This window comes from Melanostigma gelatinosum (assembly GCF_949748355.1).
Source record: "Melanostigma gelatinosum genome assembly, chromosome: 20".
Taxonomy (NCBI): domain Eukaryota; kingdom Metazoa; phylum Chordata; class Actinopteri; order Perciformes; family Zoarcidae; genus Melanostigma; species Melanostigma gelatinosum.
Genome location: NC_136653.1, coordinates 19737300 through 19754070, shown reverse-complemented (window position 1 = coordinate 19754070; position 16771 = coordinate 19737300). Strand labels below are relative to the sequence as shown.

At 47.6% G+C, this 16771-nt stretch overlaps 1 protein-coding gene across 2 annotated transcripts in view; it reads left to right on the top strand.

Moving 5' to 3' along the window:
- drosha (drosha ribonuclease III) overlaps nt 1–16771 on the top strand; it is a 75567-nt gene that overhangs the window by 56723 nt on the left and 2073 nt on the right. For both annotated transcript variants that reach the window (XM_079291582.1, XM_079291581.1), the window contains exons 25-31: nt 639–796; nt 5647–5752; nt 7015–7156; nt 8953–9035; nt 10492–10595; nt 12282–12374; nt 13286–13332. In XM_079291582.1, coding sequence (XP_079147708.1) covers nt 639–796; nt 5647–5752; nt 7015–7156; nt 8953–9035; nt 10492–10595; nt 12282–12374; nt 13286–13332 — 733 coding nt within the window. The remainder of the gene's footprint in view (nt 1–638; nt 797–5646; nt 5753–7014; nt 7157–8952; nt 9036–10491; nt 10596–12281; nt 12375–13285; nt 13333–16771) is intronic.

Below are 16771 nucleotides of genomic sequence, written 5' to 3'. Positions count from 1 at the left end.
AAGACGTGACCTGCAGGGAGTTTCACACCCAAAACATTATTCTTTTTCAAGACTCATCATCGTCACGAGGCTGTGATACAGCCTGCTTTAGACCAAACCACACTTACAGTATGACTGAGTCACCGGAGATATTAATTGACCGTTTGAATCACCAGATTTAGAGAGAAGCGAGCTGTTTGTCTTAAAACTTAATGACTAAGAGATTCCATCTGCTGCACACCATGTGAGTTTGTTTTGAGGCGGATTAGAACCACGCAGTCTGAGCAGACCCTGGAGCAGCACATACTGTAGCACAGGTTCAGTTCATTTGAGGAACGACTTCATTGAGCAAGTAGCGTTGTTGTTTCTATTGCAACTGGTTCAAGATTCCCTGAAGTGATCACGCTGGTTTTTACTGGACGCATAGTTGCTGTTTCTCCTCCTTTCGGTTAATACATCGACTATACTTTCGAGTGCCTGGAGGGAATTTCATCAAATGTGGCACGAACGGATCAGATTACGTTGGTCAAAGGTCAAGATCGTTGTGACCTCAAGAATTCATATGCTCATGACATTTTCACACACGTCTAGTAGGATAAAATGAAGGCACACATACAACCGTAAGACGGTAATTGTATTCTATTCATTTCCTCGTCCAGGTCCAGGAGCCTCACACGGACCGGCAGCTGATCGAGGCGTCTCCCGTCCTCCAGAAACTGACCAGCTTCGAGGACACCATTGGCATTTTGTTCACACATGTGCGTCTCCTGGCCAGAGCCTTCACCTTGAGGACCGTGGGCTTCAACCACCTCACCCTGTAAGTACGGCCTGTGTGTGTGTGTGTGTGTGTGTGTGTGTGTGTGTGTGTATGTCGATAATGGAGTTACAGCCAATTAAAATGCAAAGTGAGGCGCAGAGAGTCGGCCAGATTTAATTTGCAGGGATGCTGCAGAAGTAGCCAGACATTGTTTGTTGTTCCCCTCAGAGGTGATGAGCCATGATGCATTATAATGTATAATATGATCGGAGATGCTGGGAGTTTTATCATATGTCGAGCATTTTAAATTTGCAATCTGTTGTGAATGCAGCCGCCCTCTCCTCCTACATCATCATTATATTTACCCCCTGCAGCCTACACATCTTCTTGCAGCCACTAAGACTGCCAGTATAATATAAGTGGTGAATGTCACGTTCAAAGAACCTCGGTTAAAGACGGCCTCTATTGCCGGTTTGTGGCTCAGTCCCTAATCCGAGGGTTTCACAGCCGAGGGAGGCCGGAGGGACTCTGGAGCCCCCGTATCTGTAGTCTGCTTCGACCTACGAGGCCATAACCTCAGTGCCTCATGGGAAACGGGGTTTTGATTCACTGGGTTGTCCGGGGCAGAAGGTTTAGAATTCCTCTCTCTCATTCATTGCAGCCACATCTCTTATTTGACAAATTGTTCTCTCTCACTGGCATGCTTCAGTCCACCTTGTGGATTCCTGGATCCTCACTTAAATTAGTTTTTGTATCCAGATTTAACTACATGCACTCCCGCAGTGCACCAGTTTGTTTGTGGTTGTTTTTCCTCTTGTTAATTGCAACGTTTCACTGTGATGCCGCAGTGATTTAGCACCGACATTGGAAATGTTTGTTGTTTTTTTTCCCTTCCTCAACCTTGACATTTATTCAATAGCCAGTAAAGTTCTGCAGTCGTGTCTCGAAATTGATTGGACGGCCTGGCCTGTTTGTAGCTACGATGATAGAATGCAAGTTTAAAAAAAAGATTGCTATTTTCATAAGAAAATGAGACCTCTCCAATTTGAGGTGTTTCAGATGGTGTGCTTCACAACACGACACAATAGTGAGTCTGACAGCTAAAGTAAATTATCAGCACACCTCTGATATCTTATTGGCAGGCAGCGCTCTGTAATTGCTTGCTCAGGTTTGCCACAAGGACATTGCTCTGCTGTGTATGTTCTAATCCATCACTTAAATGTCAAATCTCTCCCCACTCATGGTCAGTGAAGTCGATCAGAGGTCCAGAGGTTCGTCTCCCACTGAGCTTTACTTTCAGGACTTTCCAACTCAAGGTTGATGTTTTTATTCTGACTCTGCATCGCGTCCAAACCCTTTCACTCAGTAAAGGCGGGAATTTAACCAGATGCATTTGTTATTTCACAGAATTCTTACCTTTCCGGGAGCCAAATGAAATAATTTGTATATTTTCAGAGTAATTTATGTTCATTAGCTCGGTTGGAGGCCAAAGGCAGGTTGACCTAAATAGAGCGGACTCGCTTGAAAGCTGGAACTGACCAACGGCTGACCAATGAGGATCAAACGCGAGACCAAAGTAGGTCACGCTGCGGTGATGGACGGGAGAACGAGGGCACATCACGGAAAAGGGAGGTCAGACAATAAGGTAGGCAGCCGATTGAGGAGACGGGACCCGGGTTGGCCTTCCACTGCATGCAGAAAGGACAGAGAGGACAGAGTGACATATAAGAAGACGGCACAAGAAGCCAAGCAGGGAGTTGACCCTGTTTAGAGGCGGTGGAGACCGGAGGCGACCATCAGACGGCAGAGATGGAGAGCCGGGGCCCCCGGGCGCTGGGCTTCCTATCTCCTCTCGCAGCGGAAGAGCAGAGTGTTGCAAGAATTTCACCGTTAGTGAAAATAAATGATCCGTCTCTCCGTTTGTTTTGCTGTGCAGCTTTGAGATAGTTCTTTGAACATGTAATATACCCATAGCCTGTGTAAAGGAGTCCTCTGTGGACTGTTGTTTTCCAGCATTGAGTTTGGCAATTTCGCCGTGTATCTTGGATTACGGCCATCAACCATGTTGTTGTTTTTTGCAACCAATGAAAGAAGTTACCATATTTCGAATGCGGAGGAGTGACGTAGAGACGCTGTATACGTCTCTGGTAGAGACCTGTCAATCAGCGTGTAGCCCCGCCCTAAAGCATCCCCTGCTTTATGGTCTGTGTGACTCTAAATGGACCATAATGTACTAAATGAACATCATGCTGTATTGAAGAAGACTTGAAACTAGAGATTGAGACATAAACTCATGTTTACTGAGGGAATAAATCAAGAGAGAAGTAGAGTCATTTTCTCATAGACTTCTATACAACCAGTCCTTGTTGCTGCTTTATTATCAAATGTCATAGCATATTATTTCACATTATCTGCAACTAGTTTCAGGTGTAAAATAATGTTTGATGATGGTAGTTTAATGATGGATAATGGTAGTTTAATTTACAGTATTTAAACAAGAAAGCATTAGGCAGCCGACTCAAATGGCGTAATTCAAGACAACTGAAAAATGATGTGGAAATATTTCATATAATTTGCTGTTTGAAGAAACATTTGACTTTAAGATCGGGGAGTCCGTTGAATAGCTTGTCTTTAATAATTGCTTGTGTAACTTTAAAGCCAAGACGTTTGTCCTCCGCAGTGAAAACGCACTTTATTTCTCTCTTCCGTGTTATCTTGCGCTGATATTTCATTACACTGAAGTACCTCTTTGAAGTTATATTGATCTTTTGATGTAGCCATATGTATTTTCTTCTCCTGTTGCCTTCACCCAAAGTGCCACTTTGTGTAAAGGGTGCTGCAGATTACACATTTGAACCCGACACAAGCGTGCACACGTCTGAAACAAGAACATCGTCTCCCTAAGAAGGAGAAGAAAAAGCCTTAAAAGATGGTGCCCTCCTGTTTGGGAGCGGGCAGCCTCTCAGAGGGGCTGTTAAAGGTATTTTAGATCAAAGTCAAAGGTGAATAAAGACCTCGGCTCCACACTTTACTTCAATTTCCCCCACCTTACTGGAGCATTGTGCCTCCGCTGTTGAAGTGAACAAGGGATGGCTCTTTGACCCCCCCCCCCCTCTATCGCTTCCCTTCTTCCCTTTCGTCTCTATCCCGCTTCCTTCGCTCTGCCTCCTTTTGGACATGAAATTAAATCTCACATTCCACCCTCTCTATCTGTTCCCCCCCAGCGTACGCTCCCTCCCGTCTCCCTGTTCACATACAGTCTGCATGGTATGGATCGAGAGAGAGTCCGCAGCAGACCTGTTGCCACACGTGTACAGTGTAGCAGCAGGAACACGGAGTTCTCTCCGCCTCCCACCGGCCTCATCCAGCCTCCGCTTCGTAGCGCTCGTGTTGCGTCAGAGCCTTTTCATTGACGGGCTCTGTGATTATCTTTAATGTGGGAGCGCGTCGGGCTGCTGTCCCTTCCCTCCTAATGAAGCTCACTCCTGGACCTCAGAGACGGAGCTTTTCAAGTTCTACCTCGTATAACTGCATCTTCTATACTTGCTCTCTAAAAACACTGAGCCAGCCGACACTTATGTTACTAGGTATGAGTTTGGCAAGTTTGTTGTACTCTTGGAAGAAGTGCTGCTCGGATTGATTCTCCCTCCTCTTCGGCCCTCTTATGCAACAGCGTGGGTGAGAGCAGTGATTAGCAGAGCGGTATTGCTGAAACGGATGCTGCTGGGCTTCCTCACAATCACTGCGCTTCTTCTGACTTTAAATGATTAGCTGATTAGTGGATCCTAACAAAGTGAGTGATACTGCTTTTGACAACCGATTAATTAGTTATTTTCTTAATAGGTACATTCTCTGGTGCCAGCTTCTCAAATGTCATGTCAAAAATATGTGTGATGGGCTTCTTTTCCTCCCAATCTATTAAAAACAATTAAAGATAATCAACATGAATTCATAGTCAAAGCAGCAGCAGGGCTGCTAACGCTGCTGCTGGTTCGGTCTTGGGCTCAGATCTCTCTGCCTCGGACACGCAGCGGCTCATAAAAGGCCGAGGCGCCAGAAATCGGACAATAAACTTTGACCTTTATTCCACTTTGATGTCGGCCTCCTCCTCCTCTTCTACCTCTGCATCTTTCCCTCTCATCTTCAGACTTTCCCCTCCTGCGAGGAGCTCATATATATAGATGGATGCTGCTGCTGCTGTATGTGTGTGTGTGTGTGTATATATATATATATATATATATATATATATATATATATATATATATATATATATATATATATATATACACTTCCCTGCTTGTACTCGCGCTGCACGCCTACCCAACGCTACCTGCCAGCCCACGTCTGCAATGCTAATCTATATTTGTGTTTAATTAATGACCTGCCTCTCACTGATGGGGAGAAAGGCACGACGCTGATGTACAGTATCACGGTGCTCTCTAGGAATTGTTAGAAAAACTTAGAGTTGTTCTGTAACCCTCTGTGCACGCTTGCTGCTTTTATGGGCTTAGGATTTCTATTATTCAGGCACTACTCCTGCAGGTGTACCAGAGGTTTTTAAGTATTTTTTCCCCATTTCAATCGCAATCAAAGCTCTGCTTTCTTCTTCTTCTTCTTCTTCTTCTTATTCTGGCAGCCTCCGCGTTGTCACACAGCTCGTCAGTGCAGCTGCTCCCAGAGGCCCCCCATGAAATGTACATCAGCCGACTTCACCGGCTTCCCGTTGAAAAGACTAAAAGCCTGCTAGATTTGTCGAGAGAGCGCGTTGCCTTTCATGCCACACTGATGAGTAGCTGTAGAACCTCGCCCTGCCCTCCCGCCTCACCCCTACAATATATCACACCCTTTCTAACCAATATGTTGTCTTTCTTTCTTTTCTCCATCCATCCTTGCTCCCTCTCGTTGTCCAGGGGCCACAACCAGAGGATGGAGTTCCTGGGAGACTCCATCATGCAGCTGGTGGCTACAGAGTACCTCTTCATCCACTTTCCTGACCACCACGAAGGACATCTAACGGTAAGAATCAAATCACATCGCACTCTTTACACTCTCCTCTCCCGTCCTCGGGAATCTACGTCTGCATCGCTCCACCGGTGTTTTGCTTCGGCTGTCTGAAGCTGCTCCAAACCCGCCGTTCCCCTGGTTCTTCCACAAGGTTACCTGATCTGTGTTTGTGTGTGTGGCCGATTGTTTTTCCTTCCTTCCCATCAATCTTTGAATCTCAAAGTGCCAGCCAGGTATTCACCCCCTTCCTCTTTCGCTTGTTTCCACAAAATAACTCTCTTCCACTCCTCGCCCCACACTGCGCCGGCATGTTTACTCTTCTCCTTGTGATGGGTATTTCATAAGACAAAATTTCTCAGTGGATTTCAATAACACGTCTTTGTTGGCGTTTTTTCTGTGTTTTTTTTGCCCGAGCTGTCAAGCGTTTGAAAAAAAAAAAAGAATAAAAAACTGAAGTTGTGTGTGTGCGTGCGAACCCGTGCACGGCTTGTAACGCAGGTACAAAGCAGAACGATCACACTTTGAACATGCAAGTCGATTTTCTGACAGCGGCAGACGGCATTGCGGCTCCAACATCAGCGCTTCTCCTCAGAAGACGGAGCACTTGAGGCGAGAGGGAACGAACCGGACTGCACCTGAATAAGAACATCTGCAGTTCGGCGTTTCTTTGCCTTTCATTCCTTCTAGACGGAGGCCGTGACGTCATTTGTTTGAAAGCTTCCAGTGAGCTTTCGCTGAGAGGCTGAAAGCTCCAGCGACGCTTATGCCCAAGAGTCAAGATGGGGTACGACTGAAATGGATTTCAAATCGGGGAGAAAAGTGCTCATTCAACTAGTGTGCGAGCGTGTGCATGTGTGTGTGTGGGGCTCCAACTGCTGTTAAGGAGGGCACATCGCAGCGAGACAGATTCAGACGGTCATATTGCATTCCATTTGCTCTTTTCCACATCTTGCAGCTATATTTAACATGTTCGTGTTTTAGAGACTCAAACGGACCTCGCCCGGTCTCGCATGTTGTCATCCGCTAAGCTCTGAGTCACAATGCAATATTAAACAGGGCAACGTACAATCTCCCTGAAACATTTACTCTGCATTACCATTTCTGTCTGCTATGAATTATTCCGTGTGGGGTTTGTTTTGAAGTTTTCTGTTTCTGTGTACTTCCGTTTATTGCCATGTAAGCAGCGCGCGTGGTGTGTCGAGTACCTTGACAGGTGGACACGGGAGACGTGAGGCTCTTTTATTTATTTCATTGCTTTGTTTGTTTGTCCGCAGCTCCTCCGCAGCTCGCTGGTGAACAACCGCACGCAGGCCAAAGTGGCGGAGGAGCTGGGCATGCAGGAGTTCGCCATCACCAACGACAAAACCAAGCGGCCCGTCGCGCTGCGGACCAAGACTCTGGCTGACTTGCTGGAGTGTATGTTCACAACTCTTTGATTCTGTTTGCAGGGAGGACATCTTTACAGACCCTTATAAAACCCCCGAGTCAACCAGAATGTGCAGTTTAAGATGGCAGCATGGAGTACCATTATTGATTTCTTTGTTCCTTTTGTGTTGGATGTCAAATCACTTTCTCTGCTGAAGACACTGGAAGATGCTCCCTATGTGCTTCGCATGACTGGAGCACTTAGTGATGATTTTATCTTCCTTTCTTTATGATCCCACCAGCTACAGCTGCCACTAGTAATACGCTACTCGTGGTGCTCTACCACCTTGACATATTTTGGGATCAGAGTGAGCCATAAACTGAAATACGCTCGGTAACATAGATGGCGGGTGGAGTGGAGATGCTCTGCGTTGTCCAGTGGTGGTTTTATCCTCCCTGGCGTCGGTGGAGTTAGCATCTTGCTTTCAGGATGTTGGAGCGAGCGGTTGGTCTGGAAGGGAGAGTCTCACGACGAACGCATGAACAAGTTCAAACAGCCGATGTAGGTCCATGAACAGCTTTGCACCTCACTCCTCTGCACACACTAGTTTCTATAGAATTGTAAACTAAGTGGGAGGAGAGAAAAAAGGAGATTAATAACGATGAAATGAAGAACAAGTGTGCTCCAGGACAATGGCAGCACTCAATGCTCATATTTCAGATCATATTGTTCATTATAATGAGTGTTAGACTTCCTATACCACCCACATGTTCTGAACTGGGAGCTGTGGTCGAGGCAATTTCTCATTCGGCAGAATGAGAAGGTAGAAAGTCAAAGCAGTGTTCATTTAAATCACATTGCATGATTGTAATGTGCAGGTGCAAGGCCAGTATTGGTCTGGCTATAATGGAAGTCTACAAAACATTCTGCTATGAATGCATAATGTCCCCCGATCCCCAAGTCCTCAGGTTTCTTTTATTGATGCGTGCATGTGGGTATGAACATCTTTTCTCCTTGATTTTGAAAACCATAATTCAAAAAGAGTCCAAAGGAAAAGGTTTACGCGATGTGCATGTCCAAATTAATATTGGCAGAGAATGGTGGTGAGCCCGTCCATGTGATCAGAGGAGCTGGGAGGAGGAGACCCGCTGCAGTCATTAGGCCAACAAAGAGACTGTAGGACGGGCCACAAAACAAAGAAAGAAGCACGAATGCGTTCCAGGTCAGCGGGCCTTGAAGAGCTTCATATCATTTGCCTTTCAAAGTTTGAGGCCAGAGCAGAGTTGATGACTCGGGGAAGGGGTCGGGGGTCAGCGCTGGAAATGAGCGCATATGAAGAGTCGTCCCCTGCAGCTACGCAGACCCTCGCTGGCCTCCTGCGATATTACCGGTTATTCTCCTCCCGTGTCCCGCTGTCCTAGTCAGCCAATAGAAGAGGAAAACAAAGATGACACCCGGGCACCGACTGCTTACATTTCCAATCTTCTCTTTTTTTGTCAGTTCACGTTGTCTCAGTTACTCTCCATTCGGCCTGGCGTACAGTTTCATCTTCTATATTGTGTAGATGTTTCTGTGAACTCTGTGTGGCCTGCGCTCCAGCAATTTCCTGTTTGATGGAAGAAGGCAGGGGACCAGAGAGCCATCTTTTTGTTTACATTAGCATCACGCACCTCGCTGTGGAGGGCCACCGCTGAGCCTCTGCTCTTTGTTACGGCTTCATTCACCTCCGGAGCATGACCGGAGCCAGCTGTTCAGCGGAGCAGAAGAAGAGGCCACGCATCAACTACCATCTTGTATTGCATCTTTTCTTTGTTTCTAATTGCTGTCTTTATTTTCCTGTCTGCAGCTTTCATCGCCGCTCTCTACATTGATAAAGATCTGGAGTACGTGCACACCTTCATGAACGTCTGCTTTTTCCCCCGGCTGAAGGTGAGACCCTATTGATAGGCATTCACCACTTGCACCTGATCAATGAGCCGCTCAGCCGGGCACCTCGGAGAGAAAGAACTGGGGAGATGATTAGGAGGGAGCTAATGGCCGGGGCCTAATGGCGCCAGCATCGACGCAAGGCCTGAAGTGGTGCTCGGCTGTTGACTGGCTCTCGCCGCGGCGCCTTTGATCGCTATTTCAGTGACCTAATGGGAATCGCAAGAGTCGTCCTCGGCCTTTTTCTTCTATTGGCGCACAAACTGCTCGGGCTGTTGATGGCGTCAGGTTTCTGGAGTGTTCCGGGCATCGGATAAATCAAGTAAACTTCACTCAAGACTCCCGTGGTCAGATGTGAGCGAGGAAGGGCAGGCGTTTTGTTCTCCAGCACCATTGGATTGTCCCGATATAGATGGAAGGAGCACTAAGACTGCCATTTCCCATTAATAGAGCTGCGGGTAAATAGACACCACATGGCATCCCACAACTAAACGGGCATGTGCACAAGTACACACACACACCCGTGCTCGAATACGAGTACCCACACAGTGTGGACCTCTCCGTGTGAAGCTGCTGCAGTGGTCTGATATGCCATGCTAATTGCTGTCTTGGTGTGCCTCTCCAGGGAGAATCCCCGGCTCTGGAAGGAGCTGAGCTTTGCGTCATGGTCGCTGCAAGAGAGCACCTCATTTCCACTTCCCAGAGAAAAGTTGTGAAACAGCCAGCACGTCTCCTTACATAGCCTTCTGGAGGCCACGGCGCCACACACTGTGCTGCTTCATCCAATTTGGATGGGAATACAGAGGGGACATGAATGCTGCTTTCCTTATGTTTCGCCCCTTCTCCTCATGAAGTAAAGTGCTAGAAAACAAGCGTAGCATATAGCTAGCTCTTTTGAAAACACTAATTTCTCTGCTTTAGGCTAAAGGGGTGTAGAAGCCCCCCCCCCCCTCCTGGAGAGAGGAAAAAATGGGAAGGAGAAAAAAGGAAGTAAAGCGCCAAAGCAAGAACAGCAGAGATGGGGGGGGGGGGGGGGCAGTAAAGCGAGAGTAGGAGAGCGCAAGCAACAGAAGCAGAAGCACTCTTTGTAGAAAATGAATAGGAGCAGAGAGTTCTGGATTCATAGTCTGCCTCTTTATGACACGGCTGCCTCCCTGTTAATGGAAGGGCTTTTAGAAGTCCCCCTTGGATCAGAGAAATGTATCAGGCCGCACACCTGGGAGGCTCCCAGACGCTCTTATATCTGGCGGGATTGGCTTTTGCCTTAAGTAGCCTGTGATTTGTACTCACTGTGAAGACACAGATGGAGAGCCAGTCAGGGAGAGCGCAAATAAGTGAGTGCAGAAGGAGGGAAGGGGGGGGGAGAAGGGTCATGGCAAAAATGAAATAAAAGCATCAAGTGGGAGATTGTTTCTTGGGTTTCTGATTCTGTGTGTTTTGTTGGGTTTCTGTGTCGTAGGAGTTCATCCTGAACCAGGACTGGAATGACCCCAAGTCTCAGCTGCAGCAGTGCTGTTTGACTCTGAGAACGGAGGGCAAAGAGCCCGACATCCCGCTGTACAAGTAAGAACCCAGGAAACACACACACAAGCTAAGAACCCAGGAAACACACACACACACACACACACACACCAGCTAAGAACCCAGGAAACACACACACACACACACACACAAGCTAAGAACCCAGGAAACATACACACACACCAGCTAAGAACCCAGAAAACACACACACACACACACACACACACACAAGCTAAGAACCCAGGAAACACACACACAAGCTAAGAACCCAGAAAACACACACACAAGCTAAGAACCCAGAAAACACACACACACACACAAGCTAAGAACCCAGGAAACACACACCAGCTATGTGACGATAGCTCCAATGATCTCTTAGGAAGTAAAACGATCAAAAACACAATCTGCCAAGTGTGACATTCTGAGTTTAAGACATTTATTTCCTTCCTTTTGAAAGTAAAGTTCATATTTAAAATGATTCCTGTTTAAATACTTAATATATGAAGTAGGCAATCTGGATAATTGAGTGGTTTCAAACCTTTTTGTAGTAATTGAATTTCTGACGCACTTTACTTTTAGCTAACTAATTCAACTATACACCCACAGACATGAAAGACAGTCGACAGTACACGTGCATACAGTCATGCACGTGTAAAAGTCTGTAAATGGGCTGCATAGTGCCTTTTTACCTTCGTGGACAAAGCACTTTCATTTTCCTCTCCTTCACGCACACATTCGTACACTGATGGCGGCAGGCTGCTCAAGGACGCCTCGGCATGCGGGGCAAGGAGAGCAAGGGATCGAACCGCCGACCTTGTGATCAAAAGGACGAACCGCCATATCTCCTGAGGCCCAGACGCCCACGTCAGACCGCCTTAAGGGTCCGTCTGAACCAGTTTACAAGTGTGAAGAGTAGAGAAACAGAGGGTGAGACTAGAGTGAGTCAGAGAGAAAGCGACTAAATGACCGACGGAGGGCGCGCTTCTTCGTTTGTGAGTGAGAAAGGACGCTGAATTATAGATGAAAGTGACCGCGTTGCATTAAAAATGGATTGCTCTCCTGAAATAAGTAAATTGTCTGTGAATAATTTAGGCGACTCGCAGCGTCGGTATGAGCTGTTTGTACTGATGTTAACTATTCAAACACATCCCAAGTTCTGTCTGGTGTCTTGTACTCGCGTCCCTGCAGAAATGTAACAAACTTGACAGCTTGGTGTTAAATGAGGCACATCTGTAAATGTGTTGAGTGATATTCTGCCGTCGTTCGTCTCTTGATGTGCTGGTCCCTCTTTAGCGTTCTCGTTGTTTACCCTTCTAGCGCACTCAAAGACTCGCGGGTCTCTCGGAGAATATTGTCAATCTTTGATTTCACTTCGTCTCCCAACGTGTCGTTCCTTGAACCAAACACAGATCTCGGTGTCTGAAGATGATGGGTGTTGGGGAGCTGGGGAGGCTTTAAAAGTTGTTTATATGTCCCTCAGATGGCTTCTGCTCGCTCTCAAAGCACGCCACTGAATCAAAGCCTTATCCCCTCCTCTCAACCCGCCGCTTGAGATGAATTATATTTGTTCCAATTGAAACGTTTTTTCCTCCTCACCTCCCCTTTTGTTGTTATTTCTCCGAAGGACAATGTCCCCGAGTGTCCTTGTGCCTTTCTCCCCGGGTGTTATTACTTCTCAACTCGACCCCTCCTCCGTGTCATCCCATATCTCTGTGTTTGTATTTGCAGGACCCTGCAGACGGTGGGCCCCTCGCACGCCCGCACCTACACCGTCGCCGTGTATTTCAAAGGCGAGCGGATCGGCTGTGGCAAAGGCCCGAGGTGAGTGAGACGGTGCAACGTAATGCGGGACAAGCAGCTCCACCTCTGGATGCTAATGGGCTCAAGAATAATGGCTGTGCCTTTATTGATGGTGTTTATTACAGCAATTAAGCTCTCGTTGGCCTATTCTATCGAGAGGGACATTATGCAGAACGAAAACCAATCGATTCTTTATTGATTTCACGTAAATTGTGTTCTGGAAATATCACTTTGTGCAGAAGAGGAATCTGTGACCGGGTGACGGTGTGTCTTTAGGGCTGCGTTCAGGTCTACCTGCGCTACTGTGTTGACAACAGGGCAGCGGTGTGTGTGTGTGTGTGTGTGTGTGTGTTTCTGTTTGACTGCACACCTTTTGTGTGTGCTCACACATTCACGCTTTTGTAAGGTAAAGAAAGTGAATCTCCGCGCCGAGGCCTTTTCAGGGTTGGAGGGGTTGACAATGCAGCTGAGCCTGCGTGAGAAATGAAACGTAAATCCATCAAACCCCCCCCCCCCCCCCCCCACTCCACGGCCCCCTTACTTGAAAGCGCTCTCTCTCGCTCTAAGCTGCCGATAACTTTGTCCCTTCCATAGGATCTTTGACAGCTTACTGTTTCTGTATTTACATGACTTAAGCTCCCAGCCACCTCCGCTGCTGGGCCATGATCACGCAGCACATAATGTATGAGGCGCCAACAGGCTTACCTTTTGCAAATGTGTGCGCCGTGTTACATGGGATTGTTTGGCAAAAGGGCTCTTTCAAAACAAATATAAAGCGGGTCTGGTAATCCGCTCAATATTGGGCCTCTTGTATTTATTTGTTGACATAAAAAAAAATCAAAAAAGGGGCATTTTGAATATGCTGAAGACCTTTCCTCCCTCTTTCTCTGTCTCCCTCTCTGTCTCCTTTCAAAAAAATATTTCTAATCTAGCATCCAACAGGCGGAAATGGGAGCTGCGATGGATGCGCTCGAAAAATGTGAGTTGTTTGGCAACATGAACCCCCCCCCCCCCCACACACACACACACACGTATATTCACACTTTAAGCCTCTCACACGCTTTGCCTCAGTGTTGAATATTAGCCTCGGCTGTACAGTATGCAGAGAGCTGTGGCCTGACCAGAGCACAGGCATGGGACCTCGCCAAAGATGGAGAGAACCAATAAAACAAGGACGGGGGAAGCTGAGCATCCTCGACCGCGTCGATCATCCCGAGGGCCGCGCAAAGTTTGTGTTTTTCTTGCGTTGCGTTTTGTTTTGAGCGTTTTCTACCGGCCGCGAGAGCGAGGCGTCGCACCCGGAGCGCTCCTCTTCACACCCGGAGGAGTGTGAAGAGGACTCCCCATGGGGCTGCTTCACTCCTTGGCTGTCTGCCATCATGTCATCAACCCGCCACTTAAGGAAAATAGACGGAATTTCCAATGTCTCATTGGCTGCCAAGCAAAAAATACAATTAAGGCCTCTCGACACACGGCGGCGTGCCGCCTCCCTCGTCTCCTGCTGTGCACTCCGTGCATGTGTGTGTGGATGCATTACACCGTGTCAAAGGTTGGGTCTGTGTTCAAGTGCAATTTTTGGACGGGGCTCGCTTGCTATTACCGCGACCGCGACATCAATCAAATGTATAATTTGTTCTTTACTCGACTAATTAGCTGGAGGTGAGCGCAAAGGGCTCTGTTGGAACGGACCCGCAGAACTCTGCAAAGGGCAGGAAGGTCCAACTCTGATCTCATCCCGCTCATCAACCTCTTGTGATTGATGCTGCGCCCGGGCCTTTTCTTTTTGATGAAACATTAGCGTTATGGTGGCATTATTTAAAGCCCTTCTCTCAGTCCCCCCCCCCCCTGCTACTGGCTCCCTCCCTCCTTATCAGGGGGCGTAGTTCAGTGCACACTCTCTCCTGTGTCTCCCTTCCTCCCATTTCCTCTCCCCAGTGTACACCTCTGTCACCATGATTGATAGATGCTCATTGCTAGTAAATGAACACCCCCCCCCCCCCTCATGAATTGCTGTTTCGTGTGGCTGGATTAGCGATGCCTTTTTAAAAGGTCAGTTCATTTAAAAATCATGTCTTCAAGTCTTCTGTACTTTCGGGGCAGCATGCTTCCAGTCGGAGGCTTTTGTTTGACTTTGTTTGTCAATAATTCACCGTCCTCACGTCCTCTGTCGGCGCAGCGTCTTTGTTTCTGTTGTTGAGCGACTTCCTGTAGAGATGAATACGCACGGGCAGTCAGCAGGGTTAACACGCCTCTGAAGGATCCGCGTGTCTCCTGACCATGAGCTTACATAACGAGTCTCGCTGCACAACCGCCTGACGCGTCGTCTCTCGTGCGATACTCGAGGGCAAGACTAATCAAGGACATTAGCCCCGGTGTCATGTAATCCGTCATTGATTGTCTTGTTGGCCCTCGCTGCGGCATCGGCTACACCGTTACTCCTCGTGTACAACAGCCCTGCCTTGTGTTGCTCTCGGATCGAAAACCCCGCCTCCCGGCAAACGTGTCAGGATTCATTTCCATGTTTTATTTAAGGCCTCCTCGAGTATCAGGGGCACTTTAAACAGGGTTGAACTTTTTGTTTCTGCTGCAGAGCTTCTTTTTTTCCAGGCAGACAGAGATGCGCGGCTCCGGCGGTGTCGGAGAGGTGAGACACGGCTGCGTTCAGTCAGACAGCTCGGGGCTCATTAGAGAGAGCGGCCCGGTGTTGTGGTGCTGTCTGTAGCCGGCCCGCCGGTGGCTCTGCTGATTCACATTTCATTACTTGATGGCCCACGTTTTGACAGTCTCCTGCCTGTATCTGTCAAGGCAGAATTAAATGTTAACCAAGGCCCCGGTGCTGGGAGAAAGATGAGTGCAAACAAATGGAGCTGAGAGCAGCCAGCTAGGGCAGCGGAGTGGACGGGCGGATGGAGTCGGGCGGTGCAGAAGTTTCTCACACCCCGAGGCTCCTTTCTGTCTAAGGCGACATCAAATATACATGAAAACTGCTTAACCGTTTGTCATGTATCCTAACAGATAGTGCTGTCTCTGTTCAACTCGACCCTACACCCTCCCCTGTCTCGCAGCTGCTTGTTTCTCAAACAATGCAATATCTGTTGAATGAGGACGTGGATAGTAGCTGGAAGGGGACTACATTTTTATCTTTCACGCCCTTAATCTCTGGAGAAAACCACGGGATGGATGCCACAAAATAAAGTCGTGTGCAGGAACTCCCTTCCTCAGCACCGCTGTACAAGTGCACCATCGGCGCGTCGACGGATGCTTGTGGGCTCTGGGTGATGGGTGATTGTGTATTCTTTAGCAGCCTTATTCTTCGACGCCTGCTTGTGCCGCATGTTAAACAATGTAAATGGCCGAAGCTTGTTTCTTCAGTATTTTTTTCTTTTATTTGATCCGTCTCCTCTTTTCACAGGATATTGCCGTTATCTTGCACTCTTCCTTTCTGTTGCCAGAATGACAAATTAGTGTTGCAAGAAGAAGAAGAATGCATCCTCCTCTTCTACGAGTCGGACACGCACCTTATGGGAATCGCAGGGTTTTGTTTATCGTTTCAGAGTTGTGATTAAAGGAGCAAGAATGTGTTCTTCGCCCTCGCTGAGACCAAATATCGAAAGAATACTTCACAGCATCTTAGAACTCACGGTGGTGTTTATAAGTTGTGCGTTTTGTCCGACGCACAACTCACGTCATGCGTGGCCGTTTAAATTGAAGAGTGCGGTGGAAAGAGCCAGTAATGTCAACACTTCATGGAAAATGACCTCCGCTCTAAATAAGCAAATGACAAAACAGTGCTGCCTGCTGGGTCGTTGGGTCCAGTTCTGCTGTCACGTTCTAACTCGAGCTGGAACCGTTGATCCACAGAACAGCAATCAACGACTACCGCCTCATGAGAACTAGTTTCTGTGGTTTCAAACGAAAGTAGCAGTCGTCTTTAGTTTTTGCCACTTTATGGCCTCAATAACTCATCTGAGTCGCGTTTGAGAGTTCAAAAGAGTTGAGTGGACTGACGGTCCCAACCTGCCACACTCAGTCGCTGCTGTTGAATCCACCCAGACACCCTCTGTGTTGGCCCAAATGTGAGTTTTGTAGCCACAAAACTCACATTTGGGCCAACACAGAGGGTTGAGGCCAAGTTGGCATTCAGCAGCAAAACCCAAATGGAGACTTCAGTACTTGTCTGTAGAAAGGAGCGGCTCATTCTTTCCTCACGGTTATCAACAAGCAGCAGCATTTGTCAGCTATAAATGAGCTCTGGCAATCTGCAGTTTACTGTTCAGAGCTTTCAAAGCAGCGCGAGACTATTAATGTATATTATATACATGTTAACGCCCCATCAGCGTCTGATTCAGTTTTCTTTCCTCATGACACCATCTTACTGCCGATCTCATTTAGAGGTGTTCACTTGTAATTATGTTATC